This window comes from Megascapheus bottae, chromosome 17, assembly GCF_031878675.1.
Source record: "Megascapheus bottae isolate mThoBot1 chromosome 17, mThoBot2.hap1, whole genome shotgun sequence".
Lineage (NCBI taxonomy): Eukaryota > Metazoa > Chordata > Mammalia > Rodentia > Geomyidae > Megascapheus > Megascapheus bottae.
In genome coordinates, this window is record NC_143525.1 from 23,581,667 (window position 1) to 23,600,090 (window position 18,424).

Here is an 18,424-nt window from a genome sequence, read left to right on the forward strand (position 1 = left end):
CTTTCCTAGGTCTCATGAGCCTATGTGATCCAGGAGCTGGAGGGAGCTGGGAGGGAGCAAGGGCTCATGGGACCTGAGCTGCTTTTGTCTTTTGAGGAGGTCTGGGTCATGGGGCTTGAACTCTGGGCCTGGGCACTGTCCTTGAGCTCTTCAGCTTAAGCGTACCACCCTAACCCTGGGCCACAGCCCCACTTCCTGTTTTCTAGTGATTAATTGGAGATAAGAGTCTCGTCTTTTGTGCCCAGGCTGGGCTTTGAACCAGAATCCTTACATCTCAGCCTCCTGAGTAGCTAGGATTACAGGCGTGAGCCACCACACCGGGCCAATCAGATTATTCTTAGTACTTTTGGAATTCATAACTGCTGCTGCTGTTGCTGTAGCTGCTGAGTCTGGCCCAGCATTAAGCAGCAGCTGAGAGGTATGGGACAGGTGGAGGCTGCTGTCCTCCCTGGGGAGAAAGCTGGGCTGTGGGGTGGGGCAGGATCTGCTCAGAGGCCCAGGACTGGGGGTGGGAGGACATTGCAACTCCAGCCCAGCACTGACTTGAACCATGTGTCAGCACTGAGCAGGGTACAGGAGGTGACAGAGGGGTCCTTACTGTTCTCTGACATCTCTAGGATGTAGCGGATCAGGGGGCTGTTGCCGTCGAAGGGCTTGGCCCATGTCAGGTTGATGGCTCGCCTCTCCACCTCGCTGAGCATCGCCGCAGGGTGCTCTGGGGCGTGGGGCAGCTGCCTGGAAGAGACGGGAGTGAAGGGGCCACAGAACATGGCCTTCCACTGTTCACCCAGAGATTCTTCCCTCTAGTCTAATTCTTGCTCAGACCCTGCTCCTGATCCTCACTGAGCTGAGCATTATGAAGGACGCTTAGGGCTTGTGGTGAATGAGCTGGATACGCCTGATCATATATGGCCCTGGGTGCTGACAAAAAGAAGCCAGCCGAGCCATCTCGGTGCCATTGCTTTGCCCTGGCTGGCTCTGAGCCATCCCGGTGCCATTGCCCCCTTTGTCCTTACCTGACTCGCAGGTGGGCGCTTCGGGAGTCATTGCCACCAGCCGAGAGCACCCTGCAGGTATAGGTGCCGATGTCCCCTGACCACGTCTGGGAGACATGCAGGGAGCCGTTCTTGTCCAGGCGGATGCGGGGATTGTTCTCTACGGCCAGGGTGGCCCCGTCCTTCTCCCACACATGTCTATAAGGGAGAAGAGCCAGGAAATAAAGGGAGGTCCCAGGGTGGGTCTCATCCAAGGCTTGCCCTGGGAAGAGAGCACCCAAGACAGGCGGGAGCTCGGGAGCAATACACTGGGGCTTTCTGGAAATGGTTTTGGCTAGGCCAGAAACTTGGCCTGGTGAAGGGCAGGTGGGGGTGGAGAGCCTGGCCATCCCTCATTCCCATGGCAGGGCACACTGTCCACCAGTGCGAACACAGTAAACCCCTATAGGTCATTTATACCATTGGTTCAGGTCTGGGTCAAAGCTTTTGGTCAGGAGTTATGGCCACCTAGCCAGGCCAGAGCTGGCGTAAGAACAGAAAGTTTCTGCACAGACCGTGTTTGGAATTAGTTTTCTTTTCCTTCCTTTCTTCCTTCATCCCTCCCTCCTTCCCTCCTTCCCTCCCTTCCTCCCTCCCTCCTTCCCTCCCTCCCTCCCTTCTTCCCTCCCTCCCTCCCTTCTTCCCTCCCTCCCTCTTTCTTTCTTTCTTTCTTTCTTTTCTTTTCTTTTCTTTTCTTTTCTTTTCTTTTCTTTTCTTTTCTTTTCTTTCTTTTTCTTGCCAGTCCTGGGGCTTGAACTCAGGGCCTGAGCACCATCCTTGGACTTTCTCAAGGCTAGAACTCTACCACTTGAATTAGTTTTAGGAGGAAGATCATTAGATCAATGCGACTTTGTGACACAATGACTTTTGTGTCCTTACCATCGCTTTTGTTTTGGCCAGTCTGTACAAAGTGGGACTTGAGAAATTACACATGTGCTAGGGCCCAACAATGAGAAAACCTCCTCTGGGATTGTCCTGGAGTAAATATAGTCATTATCATGGCACAGTCATTATCACTGGCACACTCCAAGGGCCTTCCAGCTCTGTGGAAGTGGTGTACAGGTGATCCTGGGTCTTATTCATGGTGAGTGAGGTGCCTCCACCCCTATCCCCCAGGAGACAGGGTGGGGGGAACCAGCTGCAGGCTCTTAGAACTCTCTGGAGTTAGAGATTACCTGCAACAATGATTCTGTGACATTCTAAACCTGAGTTTAAAAACAAAATACCATTACGACACAGAAATTATAGACAAGAAAAAAATAAAATAAGGGGGAGGGGAGTAAAAGATAAAGGAAACATGGACAACTTTCCAGCACTAGGAACTGTGATAACATGCGTCTATGTCTACCTTCCAGACTCTTCTTCCCTGTGTGGACAGACAGGTGGTAGATTTTAGTGCTACAGTTCTGGAGTCAGAAGCCCAGGCTGTAGTCTGCCTCTGCAACTTTCCAGCTTTGTGATCTCAGGTGAGGTTATTTAACCCTGCTGTGACTCAGTTTTGCTATAAAATTGTGGAGCTACTAGAAAATACTTCCATAGTGCGTAAAACATGGAAACTGGTCACTAGAAGTCAAGCTCCAGGATTTTCCTTAACATGGCAGAGTTACGTCAATGATTCTAGCAACTTACTATCTACCTGGATAACCATGTGCTATCATTTATGATTCCATCCATGTGTCCATCCATCTACTATCCATTCATTCACTTATCCATCCGTCATCTATTTATCCATCCATCATCCATTTACTTACCCACTCATCCATCTATCACAACTATCTGTCCATCCATCCATCCATCCATCCAACCATTCACCATCTATTCATCCACTTACCTATCCATCCATCTATCATCTATCATCCAACCCTCCATCCATCATCTATCCATCCAGCTCTCCTACCCTTCTACTCTTGGTCTCTTTCTCTCCCTCCATTCCCTTCTCTTTCCTTCTCTGCATTCATTCCTATATCTATTTGTACATTCACCCATGCCTCTTACATACATGTATCCATCCACCACCCTTTTGCCCACCCACTTACCCATTTAACTATTATCCATCCATTTATCTGTCTATCCTTCTATCTACTCAGCCAATCAGCCAGCCATTCAGTCATCATCCATCCATCCATCCATCCATCCATCCATCCATCCATCCATCATCTATCCATCAGTCCATATATCATCCACCTTTCATCTATCATGCATGTATTCATCTATCTCCCATCATCCAATCATAGACCAACTAGTACTTCCATTCAGTCTCCAACCATCCTCCAAGCACCATCCATCCATTCATCTACCCACCCACCCAACTATCCATCTACACATTCACACATGCATGTATACATCCAGCCACATGCCGACACCCATCTTTTTCCTCTCAACAAAACACCCCATATTCTTTTAAAAGCGTGATTAATGCACTTTAAAAAAATTGAAGGCAGGGTGTTTTAAATATAGTTATCTTGCCATTTAATTGGCTACTTAATGGTGGAGGAGCAGTTTAGTGCCTTTCTTCTGCTACTCTAGTTCATGCTCTGATGAACATCCTTATGTTTACATGCTTTCCAAAGCACTTCCTCAAGGAAGTGAGTTAATTTTTATGCCTCTTAATACATATTTACAAACATACAGCAGTAATCACCTTCCATCCACATCTTTATCTAGAAAAGTATTGGACTTGCTTGTATTTGTGGGATGGGCTGGATTTTCCTTAAAAGCAAATTTAGTTGCAGACAGCGAATTTCTGCTTAAGGACCATCTGTGGTGCAGGCTTTCTTGGCTTTGAGATGTGGTGCTTTAGAAAGCATCTATCTCTGACTTGGAAGTCCCTGTGCCAAAGCCGCTGAATTCGAATCTAAGTAGTGGGTCCTAGGATCTAATTAGAAAGATAGGGGGACAGAAGAAGAAGTTAATAGCCCTGGAAAGTTGCTAGCCAAATCTAGAATGGGGGATAGTCTACAGTGGGGGTGGGGAGGGCTGTCATTGAAGTATTGCCCACTGCTTGACTGCAAATAAAGTTTTATTGACACAGCACTAGGCCCACTGGTTGACACATGGTCCTTGGCTTGCTTTTGTATTTTTTCGAAGTGGAGCTGAGCAATGGTGATAGAGATGCTACCTACTTTCAAAGCTTAAAACAGTTATACGTGACAGAAACAGTGTGATGACCTTGTCTGTCCCCAATGAATTGGTGACACGAAAACAAAACAAAAATGTAAAACAGAAAAAAGAAGAGAGGGAGAGAAATAAAATTAAAGTTCTTTCAACAAAAAGTGCAAGGACAACAGGATATCTACATGTAAAAATCATTAACTCCTCCCAAAATTAATCCACAACAGCTCACAAAGCCAGATGTAAGATGCAAGGGTCTACAAATCCTGGAGGATAACAGAAAAGTCTAGAGGACTTTGCATTTGATGCTGATTCCTCAGATCCAGTACCAAAGGAAGCATGGAAGGAGGAACTGAGAAGCCAGATTTGGCTAAAATTAAAAACTTCTGCTCTTCTTCTAGATACTGTCGAGAGAATAAAAAGAAAAGCCACAGACTGGGAGGAGAAAAAAAATGTTTGCACAACCAATATCTGATAAAGTACTGTTATCCAAAGTATCTAGAGAGCCGAAAAGCGAACCCTATGAAAACAAACATCTTCACTGAAAAGTGGGCTCAAGGCCTTGACAGACAGACACCTCCCCAAGGCAGACACGTAGAGAGGAAGGCAAATAGTCTAGGAAAAGACACTGCACAGTCTGTCACGAGGGAGAGGCAAAAAGAGAGCAGCCAGGAGGCACTGAATGGTTGGGCTATTGAACTTACAGAACTGTGACAATACTGGTCGTGGCTTGGGAGCGCATGCTAATTCATGGCTGGTGGCAGGGGGTGGGGTGGAGGGGTGGGGGGAGACAGAAAGTACCACTCTCCCAGAGACAGGATGGATGGTTTCTTGCAAGACTAAACATAGTCTTATTTCCTTTTCATAAATAAAAGTTAAAAAAGAAAAGAAAAGAAAATAGACTAGATGCTGATAGCTCCTACCTGTAACCCTAGCTACTCAGGAGGCTGAGATCTGAGCATCACTGTTCAAAGCTAGGAAAGCTCCTGTTCAATTAACTACCAAAAGGCTGAAGTGGAGCTGCCCCTCAAGTCGTAGAACACTGGTTCTGAGCTGGAAAGCGGAGGTAGACTACCCTGGCTCTGCATTCCAACCCCAGTACCAACACATACACACACACACACACACACACACACACACACACACACACACACCTAATTAATTAATTGACATGGGAGGAAGGCACAATAGGATTTGAAAGGAAGATGCAAGTTAAGGAAAGGTACATTTCTAGTTCTTTTCAAAAATGGCACCCCAATATTATTCTTGATTATGCATAGTTCTGTTTCTCTTTACTATCAACTTTTTGCTTAGCTATATTTTCTATGTTATCTTCCTAAAATATAACAAGCTCATTGTATAATAAAAAATAAACTGTTCCTATTAATATTAATAATGCGAAAGCAGACTGTTTGAGACTTGGCCTGGATTTGGGCCTGGATACCAAATGGAAGTGTTGTTTTGGGATCTTTTTTACACCAGCCCCTGTCCCTCAACCCCTGGAGTCTCACCTCTGAGTGAGACTGTGTCACTCAGGATCGAGTGGCCAGCATTAACGTGCTACCTGGTTGTTCCATCCTTTCTAGGTTGTCTGCTCAGGGGATCTTGGTGTGTTCTGTAGCTATATTTCCTTTCTTCCTCCCTCCCTCCTGCCCTAGAAGAGGGATTGAACTCAAGGCCTTGTGCTTGCTAGGCAAATACTTTACCACATCTCCAGTCGGTTTGTTTTTTCTTTCTTTTAGTTTGTTTTTCCAGACAGGGTCTCATGCTTTTGTCTGAGTTGGCCTCAGATGAAAATCCTACCCCTGACTCCTGAGTAGCTGGGATTACAGGTGATTGCCGCTACACTCAACCTAGAACAGGTTCTATATCCTGGACACATATTAGAACCCCCCAGAGCTTTGAAACTGTTGAGATCTCCCTCACTTCCAATTTACCTCAGGAAGATGGAGGATAGAAGCTTCCCGCCCCCCCCCCCAACTAGACTGGCCTGGAGGGGAGATACAGACCTAGGTCTGGCTTTGGGCACTGACAACCAATTTGGGAAAGGGGGTGAGAAAACCAATTCTTTTCTCCATTTCCATCTTTTTTTTTTTTTTGGTTGGTTGTGAGGCTTGAACTCAGGGACTGGGCGCTGTCTCTGAGCTCTTTTGCTCAAGGCTAGCACTCTACTACTTTGAATCACAGTCCACTTCTAGTATTTTGAGTGGTTAACTGGAGATTAGTCTCAATGGGGACTTTTCTGCCTGGGCTGGATTCGAACTTTGATCCTCAGATTTCTGCCTCCTGAGTAGCTAGGATTACAGGCATGAATCTCTGGTGCCCGGCTTTCTTCCCATCATATAAAGGTTGTTCTAGTGGTAAATTTTAATGGAAAGGACCCCATACAGGAAGGCAGGAGAGAAAGCTGCCATTTGCAGGTTGTTCTGGGGCACCCTTGAGAATGAACAGAGAGAACAAGAGAATTCTGAATCCTTTGGGTCTCCAAGAATTAGTGGAAGCAAACTAAAACTCATATGAAGCCTTTCCCAAACCAAAGTGGACAATACTTACAAAGTATCGGTTTAGGGCCAGGAGTTTGGCCTAGTGGTAGAGTGCATGTCTAGCATGCATGAAGCCCTGGGATTCTTTGGTACCACATACATAGAAAAAAGCCAGAAGTGGTGCTGTGACTCAACTGGTAGAGTGCTAGCCTTGAGAAAGCTCAAGGCCAGTGCCCAGGACTTGAGTTCAAGCCCCAGGACTGGCAAAAAAAGTATTGGTTTAAAGTGTTACTGCCTGGGTGCCGGTGACTCACACCTGTAATACTAACGACTCAGGAGACTGAAATCTGAAATGGCTCAGACAGGAAAGTCTGTGAGACTCTTATCTCCAATAAAACTACTCAGAAAAAGCCAGAAGTGGTACTGTGGCTCAAGTGGTAGAATGCCAGCCTTGAGCAAAAGAAGTCCAGCACTATCCAGGCCCTGAGTTCAAGCCCCATGTGTGAACAAAAAAGAAAACAAAAAGAAAAAAGTGTGACTGAATGAACATAGCTTTGTTTCATTGCTATATAATTTTTTACTTCATGCAGCTAAAAGTGTAGCTACTGAGACTCACAGCCTATTCAAACTTAGGATATGATGATGATGATGGTGATAATGATGAAATAAGCCCAAGATTGAGCATAATCTATATAATCTGCCACTGGCTGATAGATCAGCCATTTGGGTTGGTGGGTGTAATATTTGTCCTAAAGGTTAATGTTGAATGAGAGGTTTCTCAATGTGGGGTGAAAATTAGTGTTGGCCAAACCCCAGAGTCCATTATGAAAGCTGTAGTGTGGTCAGTTTGTCTGCACGCTGACCTCCTCTCAATGACCACCAGATGGCGCCCCAGGATCTGATTGCCTTTTGAAGCCTAGGGGAGGCCATTTCTCTAAGAGGCCCAGTAGCCCTTCCAGTCTCCAAGCCCAGTGTGTGCCAGGGGTATAGCCCATTGGGTAAAGCAGCATATGGTGGGAATCCCCACTGCTAAATAAGTCATATTTGTTTATTGGCCTTTCTGGAGTTCATAGGAATGAACCAAGGAACACTACCCTCCCAGCTCCATCCTTCATGGGGTGGGGTGGGGTGTGTTGTCAGGGTATCCCTACCCGAGCTTGGGCACGTCCTGGCATTTACACCTTTCTTGGCTGCTCCTGTCCGAAGCTTCTGCATTGGCATCCTGAACAGAACTGAGTTCCTGAAGGCCAAGTCCTGTGCCCAGGTCTCAGCTTCCCACGGGTGGAGGGTATCCCCTGCCATACCCCTCTTGGAGGTCACCTCTTGGGACCGCCTCCTGCCTCAGCCCCATGAGGACAGAACAGTCTTCTGGGAATATTAAAATAAGACCTGAAGAGCTGTCTGTGTGGTTAACTGGAGGGTCTAAATTGTGACAAACTTACAGCCAGGTCTCAGGTCACAGAGAACAAACTATCAGGGGCTTCCATTCTCAATGCCTTTCCCTTGCATCTCTCCATTCTTTTTCTCTTCTCTCCTCTTTCTCCTCCTTCCCTAAATCCCCTCCCCTTTTCCAGGTCCCACTTGGCCTTCCTCAACTCAGCCCCAAGTAGCTCAGCTCTCAGGTATTTGCTTAGTCAGCATCCTGGGCACCATCTCAGTCCTGCTCCTGGCCCAGTTAATGGCCCCCAAGGGTGAGGCCAGGCCCCAGGGGTACACCCACCTCACTGTGGCCACACCCACGTCTATGTGGCCACACCCACTTTCTGGGGCCACACCTACCGTTCTGTGGCCACCTCCCTCCCAGTGGCCACATCCACCTCCTGTGCAGTGGCTGCTGGTCTACATGCAGCCTGCTACTCTTCTGGCTCTCCCTTCTCCTCTCATCTGGAGCAATTGAGTACCTGATGGTCACTCGGGGGTCGTGGGTCACTCCGCACACCATGGAGGCCTGTGTCCCTTTGATGACGCTCTGGTCCTGTGGGGGCTTGGTGATGCGAGTTCGAGCTGTAAGACAGGTGGATGGCGTGGTGAGCAGGAGATGGCCTGAAGAGCTTGGGTGAGTGGGAGCAACATATCCTCCATGATTCAGGCCCTGTGCCTGGATGCTGAGTGTCGGCCGGAGCTGTACAAGGCATGGCTACTACAGAGAAGGTCCAGAGGATGCCAGTAACCCTAGAACTCAGAAAGCTGGGACCTGGAGGATGGAGGTTTGAAGCCAGCCTGGGAAGAATCTGCAGGACTCCATGTATCATCAACCAGTGAAGTGCCAGCTGTGATCAGAAAAGCTGAGCAACAGCATGAGGCCCTGAATTTAAGTCCTGGTACCAGGACATAGAAAAACAGTAAAAGTTAGGCTGTGGTGGCTCACCCTTGCAATTCTAGCTACTCAGGAGGTTGGGATCTGAGGATTGCAGTTCAAAGCCAGTCTGGGCAGGGACAATACCCTGAATTCAAGTCCCAGGATTGGCACGGGAACACACACACACACACACACACACACACACACACACATACACACAGAGAGTCAAACAAACCAACCAACCCAGAAAAGGTTATACCTATAATCCTAGCTACTCAGTAAGCTGAGATCTGAAGATCACAGTCTGAGGCCTCTATGGGCTGGAAAGTCTGTGAGAGCATTATTTCCAGTTAACTGGCAAAATATCTGGAAGTGGAGTTATAGTTTAAGTGGTAGAGTATCAATCTCAAGCTTTTAAAAACAGCCAAGAGAACTCCAAGCATGAGGCCCTGAGTTCAAAACCCAGTACCAACAAATGAAGAAAAAAAAAAGGAATATTCCAGAAGGATTACAAAGTACCAGGTGCTTCTGGGAAGAGACTCATCACTCAGAAATGAAGGGATGTAAGGGACAGAGAAACAAAGCTGAGGGTGGCCGGGGCCTATTGCCAGAGCCAGCCAGGTGAACAGGGCTAATTATTGCTGATCAGGCCCCTGGACTTAGCCTGGACAGGGGGCCCTGGGCCTGTCCAGGGCGAGACACCCCTTCAAGCAGCACAAACATCTCATTCCAGGTCTGCTCCCTCCCCCACTCCCCTTCTGGCAAGTGGCTGTTGAGTAAATGAGCTTCTAGGAACAAGGCCTCACCCATAGGGTCCAGCCCTGTTTCTGGCTTCCCTGCAGCACAGAACTTTCTAGAGTAGTGGTGACAGAGGCTGTCTGGCCCACAAAGCCAAAAATATTTACTAGCTGGCCTACGGCAGAAAAAAAAATATGCTGATCCCTATTCTAAAATAAACCAAGTCAGCGCTGTGGGTCTCCCGCGTTCTCTCAAGTTGGCTCCCAGGTGGTTGAAGGCTCGCCCTCCGCAGGCCGGTGGCCTGACCCTGGCCAGGAGGCCCTGGCCTCCCGGCCCCTGTCCTCTGAATTCATTTGTCATTGTCCCCCTGATTGGAAGAGCCCTGCTGTGTCCCATGACCTGGGCACCCAGGGAAGAGCAGAGCCCCAGCCATGACACTCACCCCACACCACCAGGTCTGCAGAGGCCTCGTCCACACCTCGGGAGTTGGTGGCCAAGCAGGTGTAGGTGCCAGCATCGGAGAGGTGCGTGGGGCTGACCAGCAGGCTGCCCGACTCCAGCAGCGTGAAGCGTGGCAGCTGCACAGAGCCACTGGCCAGGATGCGTTCCCCTGCGGCGACATGGTGGGGGGATCAGCTCCCTGACACCCCCGCTCCCCCAGACACCACTGCTCCCTGTTTGGGGAGGGCAGAGGCAGCAGCCCGGCCTGCCCTGGATCAGGCAGGAGACAGCCTGATGAGGTGGGGATGGGCATCCTGCCACCGGACAGGACAGGAAAGTCACCTTCTGGGGATCCAGAACAGTGATGGATGGGGTGGAAGGGAGGGGTGAAGAGTGGAGTGGGGAGAGACAGTGGACATGTAGAACAGGCCTCACGCAGGGGGACAGGGAGACTGGGGGGCCTGGCTGTGTGTGTGTGTGTGTGTGTGTGTGTGTGTGTGTGTGTGTGTGTGTAAGAGAGAGAGAGACAGGGAGAGAGAGAGAGAGACAGCGAGAGAGGGGGGGACAGGCAGAGAGACAGGAAAGCAGGGAGAGTGAGGGTTAAAGGGATGAAGAGTAAGAGAGATACACAGAGAGAAAGAAACAGAGAGCAAGATAGATTCAGAGAGATAGGAAGACATGGAGAAAACAAGAGAGACCAAGGAAGGGAGTGAGAGAAAGGGAGGGAGAAACAGGTAAAGGGTGGGAGAAAGACAAAGGGGTAAGAGAGGGCATGCTAGAGATGGAGAGATAACACAGGGATGGGGAGAGGACGGAGGGAGAGGAGAGAGAGGGGAGAGATAGGACGCAGGTTCTGCAGCTGTGCAGAGCAAGTCCACATGTGAGCTGCAGGCCAAGTGTGTGCATTTGCACACGTATGTGGCACACTGAGCCAGGGAAGTGTCCGATGCTCATCTCTGGATTCTGGCTCAGCGCCTGCTTCCGTTCCAGAAGTATTTATGGGGCACTGCTGTATGTCAGGCTCTTGTGGGGGTCCCTAGGGAAACAGTTGGGGACCACGTGAAAACTCTGGAGCTCGCTGGGGGGACACCGAGCCGAGGCTGGTAGGAGGGTGTACAGGCGCATGCGCACATCACATGGGTGGCGGTGGGGCTCAGATGGAAGGAGGAAGCACCTGGGGCAGTGGGTGCTGGTGGGCAGCTCTGGCTCTTACTGACAATCACCCCCATAGTGCTCATTACCACAGGCCCCCCCATTTCTTAGTCCTCATGAGATGCCCCAGGCACAGGCAAGGCTTCTAAATGCATGCTACCATCCAGGCTCCCTGCCACTGCAAGATACCCCAGTCTACAACTCTCCTTCATTCCCTCAAGCCTGGCGCACAGCTCATGCCCATAATCCTCCCCGCTGGGAAGGCTGAGATGAGGAGGATGGGGGCTCAAGGCCAGCAGACGAGAACTGTTCCTGAGAACCCACCCCCTGCCACCCCAGCTCACTCAGTAGCTGAGCATGATAGCACACATCTGTCCTCCCAGCTCTGCGGGAGGCTGAGATCAGGTCAACATGGGCAAAAAAACCCCAGAGTTCTGGAGAACATCTCGCCCTCCGCCATCTCCACAGAAAAAAGCTGGGCACAGGACCGTGTGCCGCGCGTCATCCCGGGTATCATGGGAAAATGAATAGGAAGATTGAGTTATAAACAGCAGGATCGTGGTCAGCCGGGTATGAGGGGCGGGGGCGGCGAGATGCTACCTTGAAAATAAAACTAGAGCCTAAAGGGCTAGAGGCAAGTAGGACGACCCGCGTTCAAACCTGAGAACTGCCAAAACAACACCAGCAAAACTGTCTCCAAGGACATGGCGGCTCTTGGAAGATGCAGAGCTGGACCTCGAGTCCAGGAAAGGCAGCCGGCCTTGCACACTGGGGTGGGTACTGGGATGTGTACCTCCTGGGTTGTGCAGTGTGCCTTTTCCACAGGACTTGGAGAACCCCCAGGGCTGGCTCCTGAAGTTAGTTCTGAGGATTGTCATAGACAACTCTTGTCGCCTCCCCCCGAATGTCCATTCCATCTACCTTTCTGCCAAGTGATAGCCGGCCGGGGAGCCCCCGAGGTCTCACATGCCAGGACCACCGACATGCCGTCAATCACTGTGCTGTCCAGGGGGCCCCTGGTGATGTTGGGGGCAATACCTACAGACAGACAGACAGACAGATAGTCAGACCACGCTGGCCAGAACCTAGGAGGCAGCTCTGTGGGTGTGAAAGCTGGTGCCACCAGGCTCTGAGACCTCAGGCTAGGCCTGCATGTGGCTCCCAAGGGCCCTGGGCACTCAGGTGCTGAGCCGGGGCAGCAGCCCTCTAGATTCAAGGATGGGACCCACTTACTGGTGACAGCCAAGTAGGTGGAGGTCTGGACCTCGCCGGCCGCATTGCGGGCGAAGCACTGAAACATTCCGGTGTCGTCGGGCACCAGGCCACTGATCTGCAGGCTGCCATCGCCCCGCTGCCGGAATCGGCTCAGCTTCTCCACCTCCACCACCACCGCATCCTTGTACCAGGTGATGGAGGGGAATGGCACACCTGTGTGAGGAGCGGGGAGGCTGTGAACTCTCCTCAGGCGCCCACCTCCCTCCCCACCCCAACCTGTGCCAGGGAGACCCTGCGGGGTTCTGCTTTCTAGAAATTTCTCAGAAGAAGTGTGACTTCCAGTTTAGGGAGAGGAGGAGGATGCTTTTAGATCGACAATTCTCAAATTCCAGGAAAATGGAAAGATTGGAGGCCAGTCTACCTTGCAATTGCTGGATTGCACACGTATTAAAGTTAATTAATTAATCAATTAGTAGCGGTCCTGGGGTTTGACTTCAGTGCCTTAGCCTTGCTAGGCAGGTGCTCTGTCACAGAGCCACACCTCCCTCCCTGTTTTGTACTGGATGTTTTCAGGATAGGGTCTCACTTTCTGCACAGGAATGGACCTGGACCTCAATCTGTCTACTTTAGGCGTCCTGTCATGGCCAAGATGGCAGGCATGCATCACCACATTCAGTGTCTTCCACTGAAGGGGAGTCCCACAGGCTACTCTGCCCAGCCCAGCCTGTAACTGTGAGCCCCCAGTCCCCAGCCTTCTACAATGCATTCCAGCTTTGAGTTCAGAAGAGGTCTTGAGAACATTTCCTCTAGGCTGGCCTCCAGTCTCCATCTTCCCTTGCTCAGCCTTCCCAATAGCTATGATTACAGACCTGAGCCATGAGTGCCTGGCCAAATTATGATTATTATTTTCCATGTACTGTAGAAACCTCCAAGTGGAGGCTTGGTTTCCAAACTGGTCTGTGTTGGGGAGCAGGCAGAGGAGCCACTGTCCTCAGGAGGCCCCACTGTCCCCAGGAGGCCCCTGCATGGGCTTCTTCTATGGGCTGTAACAGAGGTGGACAGGGCTCCCTGGCTCTCCTTCCCTTGGTCTCTGCCCAAATGTGACATCCCCAAGAGGTCCGCATAGTAGCAGAGGGGCACCCCACGGCTCCAGCCCTTCCCTCCCCCAACCCGCACCCTCCCTCCCTGTGATCCTGCACCCTGTCATCAGGGGAGGCCTAATGTCATCCATCCTACAATGTACATCTTGGAGCTCGGGTTGTGTCTGGCAATAGACGGCGTGTGGTCAATTAATTGGCAGCCTCTTTTCTTTCGTAGTGGTGCATAATTAACAAGGCATCTCCTGACCCTTGGCATTTTCCATGAGATGAAAGTGGTCATCTCAATTAGCCTACCAGTTTGCTCCTCTGCTTTGCAGGACCTCAAAGTTCTAAGCCGGGTGCTGTGGCTCACGTCTGTAATACTAGCAACTCAGGAGGCTGAGCTTTGAGGGTTGAGGTTGAGAAGAATCTCCAGTTGGCCAGCAAAATCCTACATGGGAGGCGTGGCTCAAGTGGCAGAACGCCAGCTGTGAGTGTAATAGCTTGAGGCCCCAAGTTCAAGCCATACACACAGTCATGAAAAGAAGTTCTAAACTAGGAGGGATTTGGCTCTTTGATTTATTCTTACTCCCAGGCCCAGGAAGCAACAGAGGCACAGGGACAGCCCTTCCGAAGGCGCTCGTGACCAGCCAGGGCCTCTGCCTTCTCAGTGGGGCCTCAGAAGGCATCTGCCATGCTGTTTCCTCTCTTGCCCAGGCTATATTTCCCTGGCCTTCCTTCCCCAATCAGCAGAGTCTAAAGGAGGGAGGCCTGGATGGGAAAAGCAGTAATTTTCTACACCCGTGACCCCAGGGGTTAGGAGATGGAGCCCTGGGCACAGAGTTGCAGAGACATGACACACCCAGGCCTCGGAGTTCTGACATTTGGGAGTCTACCACTCACAAGTGACCGGCAATTTGGGTCCGTCACCTGTCTTGAAATTACGGTCATTTGGGTTCACCCTCCAGCCGTAGTAACTAGGGTTGACTTGAGTCTGAGAGGATGGTAATTGGTTGCTTTCCCGGGCCTCCTGCTCTCAGCCAGTCTGATGTCTGCTGCAAGGCTCAGCCTGCCGTGTTACCTTTGGCCCGGCAAGGAATGTCCACCACTTTCTCCATCTCTGCTGTGACGTGCCTCTCGGGCTCCTTGGTGAACTGGGGCGGCTCTGCAGGGGGATGGAGGAGGGGAGGGGATCAGTGCCGTGTTCCCTGTGATCTAGCGGCCCCCCATCCCCCTCAGCTCACCTAGCACAGAGAGGTAGGCGCCCCGGGCCACAGGGCGCACGCTGCTGCTCCGAAGCGCTGCCTCGCACTCGTAGTAGCCCGAGTCGCTGACGGTGGGGTTGGTGATGGTGAGTCGGCGGTTGAAGTCGCTGATGCCACTCAAGACCGGCACCCCGTCCTTCTTCCACACCACCTGCAGCTTGATCAGGGGTCTGAGAGCGTGGAAAGGGGGCGGGTTCCGTGCAAGGCCTTGGTGGGTGGGGTGAACATGGCTGGTCCCCTCACCTGCTCCTACCCCACTCCTTGGGTGCAAACTCTGGGGCAAGTTCCCCAAGGGTTCTGGGCCTCAGTTTTCCCATCTGTAAAGCGAGGGAACTGTGCCCACCTAGTGTAGTGGGGCAGGGGAAGTGTACTAGTGCAGGGTGCTCGGAACCCTGGCTGGAAACAGTGAGAACCCTGGTCCCAATTCTCTCCTCCCTGGGTACTGCACCCCCCTCTGCCCATAGGCCAGGATGTGACCACAGGAATGTCACATACTAAAATCTGGAGACAGGAAATAAGGATGGATGGACAGACAGGCCCTCTCCTCCAAGTTTTAAGAGAGCAAAGGCTAGGCCTACAATCCTAGCTACTCAGGAGACTGAGAACTGGGGACCGCGGTTCAAAGTCAGATGTGGTAAAAATGCTGAGACTTTTATCTCTAATGAATCACCAAAAAGCCAGGAGTGGAGTTATGGCTCAAGTGGATGAGCACCAGACTTGAGTGAGAAAGCTAAAGGACAGAGCTCTGGCTCTGAGTTTAAGCTTCACTAGTGACCCAATATCAGCATAGGGAGAGAGGGAGTAAGGAGAAAATGTTGGGGTGAGTCTAACCCCACCTCTTCCAACCTCAGAACCATGTCAGCCCAGTGGGGCCTGACACAGAGCTTCCCAGATCTTGAGGATGTTAGGAAAGCTCTCTTCTGCAGGGCCTCTCAAGGCCTGATACAGGCATCTTAGCTGTCTCTCCTATGCTCATATGAAACCTGGTCTCCATGGAATGTGTGTTCAGAAACTGGGACAAGACACCCACTTTCCAGAACCCCTGGGCTGTGGATTCTTCACCTGACTCCCCTCTGGCGGCAACTGTTGCCCTCTGTGGGGTAGTTAGGCAGGTCAGGTCAGGTGGGTGTCAGGTTCAGGGGAGGGATTCAGGTCCACGGCGGCTCAGAGAGCTTGGGCCTTGCGTCTTGGCTCTGTGCTTGGTCAGCTGGGTGACTGTGGGAAGGTTGCTTGCCCTCTCTGGGTGATGTATATGTGGGAGACACCTGCCCTGTGTCACCCACCTGGCATTGGCCACACACTCCAAGGTCACCTCCGAGGTCCCTGTCACTACGCTGGTGTTCCTGGGCGGGATGATGATAGTTGGCGCGATGGGGTCAGCGGGGCCTCCGACGTCTGTGGAGAAGTCAGAGGTCAGCTGGTGGCAGAGACCAGAAACCTCACCCTACCTAGCCAGACCGATGCCACATGAGGGCTTTGTCTTCGTGGGGTGAAGGCAGCGGCTGTACCGCTGGCCAGTTACCTGGGACCCCCACTTCCCCCTCAGCCCTTCCTGCATCATCTGCTTGTCCTGCCTTTCCATGCTTCCTCCTGCCTCAGTGTACCTTGTCATTAACTAGCTCACTGTCTGTCACCAGAGTGCAAACTCTCCAGAGTGAGCTGTCCTCTCTCACAAATCCATGTCAGCTGGAAGTACGGACACTGTGGATGGATGTAGCTTGCCGGAAGCCACAGCGGGCGAGTTCATAGGCTCTAGACTTGATGTGGCCATTGTTCTCATGTGTGAGAAGAGGGAAACCGAGACACAGACATGAGAGGAGAAGCCATGTAGAGACAGAGGCAGAGACTGGAGGAAGAAAGGAAGGAAGGAGAAAGGAAGTGAGGGAGGGAGAAGGGAAGAAGGAAAAGAGGGAGGGAATGAAAGAAGAAGAAAAAAGGAGGGAGGGAGGGGAAAAAGGAAGGAAAAAAGAAGGAAAGAAGAAAGAAATGAAGAAGGAAGATGTGAAGAAGGTAGGAAAAAGGAAGAAAGGAAGGAGGAAAGAAGAAAGGAGAAGGGAGGAGGAAGGAAAGAAGGAGAAGGAAGAAAGGAAAGAAGAAAGGAAGGAGGAAGGGAGCTCCTGGGCTGCTCACACTGAGGTGTTGGCATGTCCTTTATGCTGGTCCTGAGGCTTGAACTCAGGGTCCGACACTCTCCCTGAGCTTTCTTGCTCAAGGTTAGCATTCTTCCACTCAGCTGCAGCTCCATTTCTGGCTTCTTGGTGGTGAACTGGAGATAAGAGTCTCATAGATTTTCCTGTGTGGGTTGGTTGGCTTTGAACTGTGATCCTCAGATCTCAGCTTCCTGAGTTGCTAGGATTACAAGTGCGAGCCACCAGCATACAGCCCATTCTTGTATTCTCTAAGAGGCAGCAGGTTCTTATCTTTGCAACCGCCATGGAAATCCAGTATTGGCAGAAATTTCGATATTCTCTGTTCAGTTGCTCCATGGCTTGCAAAAATATAACCTACAAGGACTTTTTCCTCTCATGACCAGTCTCTCCAGTTGGCCACTTTCCCAGTGATCCTGGAGGCCAGTGGGGTAACAGCAATGAGATGTCCTCTCGGTGGGCCAGGGAGCAGGCTGGCTATAGCCCCATGACCCCTCTATGCCACCCTAGTCACTCCTGGACATGTTTCTTAGCTGGACTCCAGGCATTGTTAAGAAAGGGCTCAGGAAGAATGGGAATAAAATGTAAAAATAAAGTAAAATGAAGGGGCCAAGAAAGGAAGCATATAAAGTAGAATAATTGCAACAATATAAAGCCTCATGTAGGTGCCATAAAGAGCGATCGGATTGAAAGCTGCTGATATAGCTGCACCCATAAAACTGTGCTCTAAGTTGTTTATTACATGCCGGTCGCTCAGGTACCATGGGCCAGATTAATGGGGAGATAGACAGAGCCTGAGCCAGAACGCGCTCCGCTCCACCAGCTAAACAGCTGTCCCTGGATGCAGGTGGGCAGAGATGAAGGGATGGGGGCTGTCCCCAGGATTCTGGCTGCGTCACCTGTTCAGGATAGCACAGAGGGGAGAGGGACACCTGCTCAGAATCTCCTGGGTCAGTTCCAGGGGCCCATATGCAGGGCTGGGGGTGGTGGGTAGGTGGGGACACAGTGGCTGGGAATCTGCATCTAGGGAGGGAGACTCTGGGGTTTAGGAAAGCCCAGGTTCTCTCTGTCCTCTATGTCCTAGGGGGCAAGGGTGGGTGAACTGGGAGAGACTACTTCATTCTACTGTGTCTGTTTTCTCAGGTCCAGAATGAGCCAGGATGCCTGTGGTCCATATCTGTAATCCTAGCCACACTGATGCACACACACACACACACACACACAGAGCTATGCAGCACGATGTGGATTCAGTCCCTTGTTTAGCAAATCTTTCCTGGGTGCTTGGTATGGGAGAGGAATTGGGGTTTCTTACCCCCTCTTTCACCAAGATGGCAGGTGTTCAAGGTGGAGGAAGTTCCACTAATGCTCACACCTTTAATGATTTAAGGACTCAGGAGGTAGGGAAGGAGAGCCCAGTTAGGGCAGCTCAGCTGGTTTGGGGTGAGTGCTAAGTGTACAGC

General features: G+C 51.0%; 1 protein-coding gene across 2 annotated transcripts in view; it reads right to left on the reverse strand.

The window, feature by feature from the left end:
- Sdk2 (sidekick cell adhesion molecule 2) overlaps positions 1–18,424 on the reverse strand; it is a 98,068-nt gene that overhangs the window by 62,042 nt on the left and 17,602 nt on the right. For both annotated transcript variants that reach the window (XM_090350214.1, XM_090350213.1), the window contains exons 4-12: positions 16,101–16,212; positions 14,797–14,987; positions 14,634–14,717; positions 12,492–12,686; positions 12,180–12,296; positions 10,108–10,275; positions 8,530–8,632; positions 1,017–1,193; positions 599–735 (exon numbers count right to left, since the gene is read on the reverse strand). In XM_090350214.1, coding sequence (XP_090206340.1) covers positions 599–735; positions 1,017–1,193; positions 8,530–8,632; positions 10,108–10,275; positions 12,180–12,296; positions 12,492–12,686; positions 14,634–14,717; positions 14,797–14,987; positions 16,101–16,212 — 1,284 coding nt within the window. The remainder of the gene's footprint in view (positions 1–598; positions 736–1,016; positions 1,194–8,529; positions 8,633–10,107; positions 10,276–12,179; positions 12,297–12,491; positions 12,687–14,633; positions 14,718–14,796; positions 14,988–16,100; positions 16,213–18,424) is intronic.